The following is a 10263-nucleotide window of genomic DNA, read 5'->3' as shown; positions in this document are numbered from 1 at the left end:
AAGAGCAAATCCAACACACAAAAAATCCGGCAATAAATTACTCCAAAAAGTATGTTGAAAATGAAGATATCTTCTTTCAATGATCTTAAAACAACAGAAATATATTACTCGTGTTTGTAATAATATGCGAATTGCTCTGTCAGGAAATAAATAATGTCCTACTGTTCTGCTCCGACTGGGCCAATACAATGAAGACGGGTAATGAAAAAAAAAAAGAATTAATAATAAAAGTCCAATACCCATGATGGATGGTCATATAATTAAGCTTAATTTATTTATATTACGAAAATAATAAAGATTTACATATTTACAAATAATAGCATTGAACAATTAACAAAGGAAGGAACGAGCTCTATTTGTTAGACCCAAACTGAGTGTCAATGAGATATTGAAAGACACCACTCAACACAGACGCCCAATCACCATTACCATGAATAAATCCATCTTATGTATATTAGTACATATTTACAAATAACAGCACTGAAAATTAACGAAGGAAGGAAGCAGCACTATTTAATACAGCCAAACTTGAGTGTCAAGAAGATATTATAAGACACCACTTAACACATACTCTTAAGTATAAGTCTAGGTCTTTTGTCCATCTCGGTGTTGCTGTTCAAAAATTATTCCCACAAATATACAGAAATAACAGTAGGATAATAGTATGCCATTCCGTGTGAATTATTTATTGTAAATTAGGTATTCCTCGAACTTTGAAGGCCAGCATTGATAGAAGAAAGAAACCCCCAAGATAACCGACTATTATTTCAAAATTTCTAGCTACATGCCCCTGTGAGTTTGGAAAGAAGTCGTTGAGAAAAGCCTCACCAGTAGGGTAGCCACATGGTTCATCTGCAATTAACAAACATGGAATATTATATATAGCTACTTATACACACCATATTTACATTTATCATACAAGAAAATAAATGAAATTATTTTTGGATAATATATTCCAAGCACTGACCTAATAATGCAGGGTATTTTTGACCATCATGGTCGCAGCTCGCAATGAAACCACTCAATAATTTTTTCGACTCGAAAGACTGAATTTAAAACTGGGGCGCAATTATGATAACTTCAGTGAAAATCTCAAAACACAACATTAATTCGTTCTAGATCATAATTGAGTGGTATTTACCATTCGTATTCGAATAAAAATTGTAACTTACTGGGTACACAGGTGAAGTTTAAGTGTTGGAACTCATTATTACCAATAATTTCGGCAGCATACCTCGGCATGGAAATCCTTACAAGCCACTGTAGAACATAGGGTAACGAATCAAAAGTCCTAGATAGAATGTGGAATTGGTATTTCGTCAGTAAATGATGTTATTATATCAATTCCCCCCTTTTTAGCCAACAAGAAATTTTGTTTAAGTATTTTGTGCTGGTAACATTTATACTACAGTACAATCTAACATCTTTAGTTCATATGATCTGATCGAAAAATTATGATGGAATAGGTTTGTTAAAATTGAACAGAACGATTAGGCCTACAGAGGAGTTTGATCCTCATTTTAGAATAAATGATGAATTCCAATCAGAACGAAATACAGATGTGATTTGAAGCATAGATTGCTAGGGGTTATATAATACAGCTAAATAACATATGTCCTACAAACGTATCGTTTCGGGTAAATTTTCTTAGCGACAATTGGACATCCGATATTATTATTCGAATAATAACGACAGGTTGATAAATTAAGAAGTACCTTATGAAACCTGAAGATACCAAACAAGACATGGAAATGCATTCGCCAATGAGACTGTTAGCGATGAGTGCATTGTGACACAGTCCTAATCCCATGATGCTCACCAGCTCACCGGTAAAATATAAAACAGTTATAACTGCTACAAACATTCCAAAGCTATTGATATCACTATACATATTGCAGATCCTGAAATAAAATAGGCGAAACGTAATCCGGGACCAGCAATTTGATTGCCGCGATCCAAATCTAGGTTTTTTTTGTCCACATTCAAACCCCATTATCTTTGTTTGCTTTAAATTTCCGAATGCAAATCCAGATACCTAAATCTGTGAATCCGCACAGTTTTGTAGATTTTACAGATTGAAAATCACAAAGCCATTTGTCTTCAGTCTCCAAAGACGAGTATAATTTATCAGGCCAGCCTTATGTCTGATCAAGAATATTAATTATCTACAATTGAAACGTTCCTTTCCAAATTATACTTTGGATGCAGTATCAGCTTGAAGTAGATAACATCTCATAGTCAGTTTGAACATGTTTGCAGGCAGGGTCCACCTGTCCCGATCAATTCGCTGATTACTTTTGACACTGTCGCAAAGATCATTTAAAAGCGTTAATCTTATAGTTCGGAAGAAATGGGGCTGCTATTAATCATTTCACTTTTTGTAAAGTCTATTATATATTTGGCTTTTGTATGTAGCAGTCTTCCTAGGCGGATATGTTTTGTAAGTCCCAACACTTTTACAACCAGTTGGTTATGATAATGATTTGTATAATGGTTGATCAAGATTGAATCAGGTGCCAAGAATTAAACTTACCAGTATAAGGCTGACGAGAATATAGCACTGGATACAATAATAAAAGGTAATGCATGAAGTGTGTATGCTATCATGAAGTAGTCTATCGAATACAATCCATCTCTTGCTTCTCGGTAATATAAATCCCGTAATGGCGGAACTGAAATATCATACAGATAATAATTTACACATCCTCGATATCCCCAGTAGCATTGTTCCGTTCTAAAACTGGGGATACCGATGATGTAATTTATTGGGACACATTGGATATATTAACGATAAATGGTACCAAGTGTTTTACTTTTAAACTATAATATCTTAAGTCAAACGTTGCCCAATATTTCTTTAGTAATTTTCGTATGGTTATATAATCAAAGCGGGCGTGTTGGTTAAATATATTGTGCAATGTTCTAATGGCAGCTAGATTATTTACTCGATAGACAGAAATATAATCTAGATGGCTAAACGCGGACCCATCCCTACCCCAACACCACTAACATAGTTAAAGGGATTAATAGAATTTTGGACTTGTAGGTGAAATAGGTGATAGTTTGGACTTGGGTCATGAAGCTAAACAGAGAGATAGTTTGGACTTACAGATAGTGATCGCAGGATTTGAAAGTAAATATATAGTTTGGGATGTGAACTTGGATGTTAAAAATATAGATGGGTTATCTTGGATCTTGAAGTTACATAGTTTTGACTAGAAACATGACACTAAAAAAAAATTGTTTTAGCTTCGACCTCGAAGCTAAGTAGATAGTTGGACAGCGCACTTGAAGCTAAATAGATGTTTTGGACTGGGAACATGGAAGTTAAATGGATAGTTTGGGCAGGGAACGTGACGCTAAATAGATGTTTAAAAATATAGATGGGTTATCTTGGATCTTGAAGCTACATAGTTTTGACTAGAAACTTGTCACTAAAACAAGATTGTTTTAGCTTCGATCCCGATAGTTGGGACCAGTTAAAGAGCTGGTTTGGTCAGCGCACTTGAGGCTAAATAGATGTTTAGGACTGGGAACATGGAAGTTAAATAGATAGTTTGGGCAGGGAATGTGACGCTAAATAGGTGTTTTGGTCTGGGAACTTGAAGTCAAATATATAGTTTGGGCAGGGAACGTGGCGCTAAATAATTATTTTGGTCAGGGAACTTGAAGTCAAATAGATAGTTTAGGATGGAAAATAGGTGTTTGAACGATGGCTTGGTTATGGATCTTGTAAATTTGTCTCGGGGAAATGCTTACGTTCTACTTACCTATTTCCATGACATTTATTAAAGCTATAAAGGGCGGTGAACTAACGGCTTGGTATAATAACCCCAACCGGTCTTGAATACTCTGCTGGCTGTAACCCAACCGACCCAGAAATATGCAGACAAAAAACACGTAGAATGGGAAAAGGAAAATTCTTGAAAGAAATGTCCTTTTATCTCGCCATAAATTTACGTTGAAGCGACTGAAAAAAAAGATGATTTTGAGAACTCCACGTTGTCAAAAATAGGGGACTTCTTGAATTCATTTCTAAATTATATATACTGAGAAACAATGGGAACTTATGTACATGGATGATTGTTACTCTCCTTTGAGAGATACACTTTAATTCTGAATGCAACAACATAAGATCACGATGCTAACGCGCCACAGATTAATTCTCTAATATTAAATTTCACAGTATTAGAATGTTGCCAACGCTAGGGTCATTGCAACTCGTACAATTTTGTGGAATGCGCACCTAAACAACCAAAATCCGCTAAGGCAATAATTTCAGAGGGTTTGAGTACCAAAGGAACTGGAAGCAGCATTGTAACGACAGGGCAGAATGGCCCCTTAACCATACATTCAGAAGCTTGTGCGTGGACGTAACCGCTAGAGATCATCACTCACATTGACTTGATTTTTGTTGCCTGTGCCTAAGTTACAATAAGTTTGTTGCGGCCTGCGTGGATTATTGTTAATTTCTGTGTCGGTTATTGTTAGTTATATCTTACCCAAAATTCAAACCAGTGGTGAGTATCCACTGTGTCTCACTATATTTGATTGTTCAGTAGATTCATCCAAAATTTAGATATAGTTAAAAGTTTCTTCTAAACTGTCGACAATCAAATGAAACTAAAAGGGTGATCAATTGAACTTGGATTTTTTTTACTGTGTAAAATTAACTATATAAAACGTATGTTAGTTATATCAGTAGTGATATCCGGCGTTTTAGAAAGAAAGGGAATATCATACATTGTGCACAATACCCGCAACTACTGATATATGACTGAATCAATGGTTTGTACCTGGATTTCAGAAGCCCAAATCAGCTAAGTAGAAGGTAACTTTGTGATTTAAAGTCCCTGTTCGGATAAAAAAAACCACGGCAAAGTTATGTTAGCTATATGCACTCCACGAATGAGAGGGAGGTGTTCTAAATATTGTAACCATACCCTACATAGTTCATGACACCCTTTACCACATAATAAGTAACCGTGGGTCTGGATTGGGGAACCCAAAGTTCTGAATAAATAATGCGATATCATTAATCAAAATACCTGAGAAGTGTAAGAAGAATCCGGAACGCACCGGGACCTCTTTTAGGTAAATAACCGGGTTGTATGTTTTTAGCCTGAGATAAGCACAATGTACTATTTTCTAACAGCTGACGATTGGTGAACGAATCTTTATAATGTTTGACAAGACGATTTACTCTTTCTGTTGAAGATAGTTCCAGTTCAGGAGACTTCCTATTAATACTGCTGACGTCAACTGAAAATACAAAGTGGGTCTAGTAAGCCGATTATGCCAGTAACACCATCACCAAGAAACATCCACATCCTAGCACATTTACAATAACCATAAACTTACACTTAAAAGTTAAAATAATTATAAGAACGTATCCTTGTTCTACTTAGCGCGCTATTCCCCACGTAACCATGAACCGCCACGCTATATTCGGAGAAAGCAGGGGCCTATTTAAAAACGTATGTCTGTGAACTAGAATGTATTCGATGGTAAGCATTTTTGCTACGGGTAAGTAGATATTTTGCCGGGGCTTTGAGTGCGATGAAACTTTACTAAGTTCGAGCATGAGCATTTTCTGCTTAGGCTAAGCATAGATGAGCAGTTTTATTGCCCCATGCTGTACAAAAATATTTATTGAAGGAATTGGAGTGTGTGTGTGTGTGGTGGGGGGGGGGGGGGTAACCATTCTCACTGTTAGCTTGTTTAGTAATAATAATGATACTTACTATAGATATCTATTGGGTTGGCATATCGTGGACATGGGAAATTTATGTTGGTGAAATAAGGCACAATGTCCTCCGGCTTGCCGGAGTATGTCACCTCTCCTTGTGATAAGATGGCGACTTGGTTAAACAATTTAAAGATGTCGGAACGAGGCTGATGAATCGTCATGATAATTATCTTCCCTGAATGTGCTAAGTCTTTTAGGTTAGTTACCAGATGTTTTGCTGTAAAACTATCTAGCCCTGTTGTCGGTTCATCTAAGAGAAGTATATCTAAAACAGGTAATTTTGTAGTATCAGTGGTGGTTTGTAAAAAATAAAGACGCAGTGAAGCAATACGGATGAAGTGAAAATCACAGACGTTTGGTACTACTTGGGAGATCGAAATTAGCATATGATAACAGTTATAACTTCGCTCAGAATAAGGTAATATATTTACTTATTATTATCTATATTTCAACTATTATAGTCAGAACAACCGACTCTTTTTCTAAATCTTACATAATGCATCTTTAAATAAGGAAACGAAGAGATACATATCGAGATACATACCTGGATCTTGCAGAAGTTGTATTGCTATGGTAACACGTCGTCTTTCGCCGCCAGAAATACCGCGGTCGACAGAACCACCTATGACAGAATCAGCCACATTCTTCAGACCCAGATCATTAATGACCTGTTGTACCTATAATTAAGTCCAACAAAAATCTTAACGAATGTAATGCCCTTCACCAAATACTGCAGCAGCCCGTTAGCAAACTGAATGATGTATGTGTACGAACTTTGCTTTTTCATTCTAAATGTCCAGTTCAAATTTAGACGCTTCCGTTCGTTATGCCAATAAGGTTTACTGAATTTAAATATTTCATGAAAATTCCGTCTGGTTATACCAACATTTCGTTCAGTTTTTGGTTGTTTTCTCCACTTTATATTGGTGTTAAGACATTTTTATCAGTCGCGATCTGATCTCGAGACCCACATACCAACAACAACATTCAGCGATACATTTTGAAATGTTTTGATTGGAAATCTGATGGAAATCGTCTCTATTATGGGTAATATATGGTGTTCATGGCCCAGAGCGGATGTATGGCAAGTCATAAAACCGTACCTTTTTATCGATCGTAGAAGCTGTTGTGTTCCCTGGCAACTTTAAGTAGGCTGTGTACGTTAAACACTCGCGAACTTTCAAGTGGGGTAGAAGACGATCTGCTTGCATAACATAACTAGCAGCTGACTTCATCAAGGTCCCTGTACACAGTTCTCCACTAAAGTAAACACTGCCACTCACCCTACCTTCAGTACGACAGGATATGACGTCAAGGAGTGAAGTTTTACCAGAACCTATTATTACAATACATTTTTACTTCATTAAGCGACTGAACGAGATGACATGTGAGATCAAGAGGGTGTGGGTAGGCAGTAACAAAACCCAGTAATTTCTTCATCCTTCAACATTGAAGCTATGTGTATCAGCTAGGATATTTGTTGATGTGGGGAAAGACAACTTCTTTGTGAAACATTTTGAAACCTCGTACAGAAATAAATTTGAGCTTATAATTTCAGAACTACGAATGTGTGAATAACGTATTTCGACGGATTGTAAAATATAAAGGGTGCTGAGATGTGTTCCATCCTTGATCAACTTTATGATAGTATAAGACTTTCAATGTGTATTCAGTTGTAGGATTCAAAGAGAGGTTATTTTCTAGACAGAACAGTATCTTAACTTAAAACCCATCTATCACAAACCCCGAGATATGCGGGACGGACGGAACTTTATATTTCTGGCTTTAACTTTGTTGAAAATTTGTTACTGTTATTACCTGAGCTGCCAACAATTGCCGCTATTTGCCCATTGATAAATTTCATATTTAAAGATCTTAAAACCATTTTTTTCCTGGTTGGTTTAAAACAGTTCGTCCGCCACCATGGTCCCGATATTTCATTGACTTCATAGCTGAGGTTACAAACATCTAGTGAAGACGATGAACTGCTTCTAACAGATTGGAGGCTTCCATTCACACCATAATTTCTGATGAATGAAGAGGAATTCGGCAAATCTAAATCTTCCATCCTTTTGTCGAGCTGCCAAAGAAATGGGCAACTAATAATTGCACTGATCATAAATTCAAGTAGAAAGTAAGTTTAGTAGTACATGAATTTACAAATCCGGCCGAATTCATGGAGAGTAATAACAAAGTTCATTTGGTAATAAAGAAATTCAATTTGGCTACCGATTTCACGGAGAGTAATTTAAAAAATGTATTATATAATAAGTTCAGTTGCTAGTTGGTAATTAAGAAATTCAGTATATCTACCGATTTCACGGAGAGTAATTATACAGGGGAACTTGGGGTTATTCTTCTGGAAGTTTTTCTTTAAACCTGTAACGGGTTATTCTTCCAGGGTAGGTTTGGGGTTTTTTTCCACAAGAAAACATGATATAAGGTTTTTCTTACTATAATTCTGGGATATTCTCATTTTACGTACATAGACGGTTTATAAGCAAGATAATGTCCTCGACTTCGGTTATACTGGGGAAGAAAGACTTCAGTAAAAACCTTTGAAAGAAAATCCTCGACCTGCCGAAACCGGTTTTTCTTTTTCTAGGGTTATTTTCTTCAGCCTTTCTTTCCCCAGCACGTCAGTCTCGTGCTTTATCCTACACATAACAACTTTTCGAAAATTATTTTTTTTACTTTCCATGGCTTGGCGTCGGGCAATTTGGCATTGTACTGCATTTTTGATCGGCGCCGAATGAAGGAGACGTCTGGGCAGTTAACAAATGTCTAACTACTATGTTAAATCAATGACATCTCTTGGTCATGATCCTCTTCTTTATAACTACAATGAGACAATACAGACGGGGATCCTTCAAGACCCATCTTCAATTTTAAAACTAATAGCCAACCAAAGTTGCAATACAAACGTTGCAAAAAAAGGACAAACTATTCCTTGTCGAAGTCCTCCATACCCCCAGTTTATTTTCATTATCGATAAAAAGATATATTTTCTAGGTACAAAGTCTATATGATTAATAAAATGTTACGGGCATTGACTGATGATCACTGAAGCCGGCTAGCCTGGCGGTCCCCTGTTCGATCCTAGTGTTCGCCTAAAAAATTCATCGAGTTTTTCCGGAGTGGGTCTCTCTTGTTAGTGTTGCAGGAAGGGAGGTCTGACAAGGGACAGCGTATCGTCGTCGTTCGGGTGGGATGAAAACCGACGTTACGTGTAGATCTACAAATATGGGTGCACATAAAAGAACCACTGGCAGTTTGAATTGGAAATAAGAATAGACTGTAGTGCCTCTGTCCGGGCAAAATTTCCCTCATAGCACATTGTATGTCATACGCCAATTTTATTTCACATAAGAACTTTTGTAAAACGTTAATAATGTATATGAATTATAAGGTACTCACATAACACGCGGCCTACTGCTTATCCTCGAAACTATATGAACTTAGAAGCCCATTAATGAGCTGTAATTGATACTGTCAATGTAAAAGTGTGTCAAACGGTCGGTACATCCCTTCTTTATCAATATCGATTAAATTGATTACAATAAAATAAAACATAACCCCAAATTGATAAAAAAAAATATATTATTATGTTATTCAGTACTTTATATTTATAGTATAAAAAACCTATACAACAAAACAATATTATGACCCAAATTGATAAACAAAAATATAATTTCAAACTTTATCAAATTGATAAACATAAATAAAAATAACTGTATTGTTTAAAACCCATGAAGTGAACCCCTAAACTTATGAACTAAAGTCCGGGACGCATGCAAAGGATTGAACGAAAAAGGTGATGGAAGATTTGAAATGACTAGATTATGTAGATAAAATCGACGCTTTTTTATAAGTAGGGTATTGATTTTAAAGGGATAATGCCACATAATGTATTTTATTTGTCATGTGAATGTTGTGATGTAGCATTGGTTTTTTTTCGTATTCATTGTGCGTACTTAAGATACAAATAGACTTCGTCATCTGAATAATCTATCCAGTCAATCAAATAGTCTTCATCATTTTTGAATATGCTGCTTTGCACGATATTTATGAAACGTAATGAAATGAAATGTGTTTTTAAGTCCAGCGCCGACTGGGCTAATGAAATGAAATGGGGTGTAACGTCCTACTGTTTTGCTCCGACTGCGCTAATGAAGACGGGCATACGCCATCCAGTGTGCTATGAGGGAAATTTTGCCCAGACAGCGGCGCTAGGGCCTGCTCTTGTATCGATTTCCAACTGTCATGGGTTCTTTTACGTACACGCCAATATGTACACGGGACCTCGGTTCTTCGTCCCATCCGAACGACTAGACAGCTTTCCTTGTCAGCCCCTCCGTCCTGCATCACTGACAAGGGAGAACCACGCCGGAAAATCTGGATGAACTTTCTCGGCCAATGCAGGGATCGAACACCCGACCTCCAGGCTAGCGAGCTAGCGTCTTACCCACTTAGCCACGTGATCCCCAAAAAGTAATGAGAAAGCCGTGTTCTTT

General features: G+C 36.7%; 1 protein-coding gene across 3 annotated transcripts in view; it reads right to left on the bottom strand.

Annotated features, from left to right (window-relative positions):
* Positions 1-247: 247 nt before the first annotated feature.
* LOC126821870 (ATP-binding cassette sub-family G member 5) overlaps positions 248-10263 on the bottom strand; it is a 145377-nt gene continuing 135361 nt past the window's right edge. For 2 of the 3 annotated variants that reach the window (XM_050550436.2, XM_050550437.2), the window contains exons 4-13: positions 7568-7829; positions 6853-7085; positions 6294-6426; positions 5745-6014; positions 5049-5262; positions 3771-3970; positions 2534-2672; positions 1716-1901; positions 1173-1291; positions 248-852 (exon numbers count right to left, since the gene is read on the bottom strand). In XM_050550436.2, the coding sequence (XP_050406393.1) occupies positions 686-852; positions 1173-1291; positions 1716-1901; positions 2534-2672; positions 3771-3970; positions 5049-5262; positions 5745-6014; positions 6294-6426; positions 6853-7085; positions 7568-7817 (1911 nt within the window). In that variant the 5' untranslated portion in view covers positions 7818-7829 and the 3' untranslated portion in view covers positions 248-685. The remainder of the gene's footprint in view (positions 853-1172; positions 1292-1715; positions 1902-2533; positions 2673-3770; positions 3971-5048; positions 5263-5744; positions 6015-6293; positions 6427-6852; positions 7086-7567; positions 7830-10263) is intronic. The other variant, XM_050550438.2, reaches the window with a different exon arrangement.

The sequence above is a fragment of the Patella vulgata genome, chromosome 5 (assembly GCF_932274485.2).
Source record: "Patella vulgata chromosome 5, xgPatVulg1.2, whole genome shotgun sequence".
Lineage (NCBI taxonomy): Eukaryota > Metazoa > Mollusca > Gastropoda > Patellidae > Patella > Patella vulgata.
The sequence above is the reverse complement of the archived record's forward strand: the minus strand, read 5'-3'. Positions and strand labels throughout refer to the sequence as shown.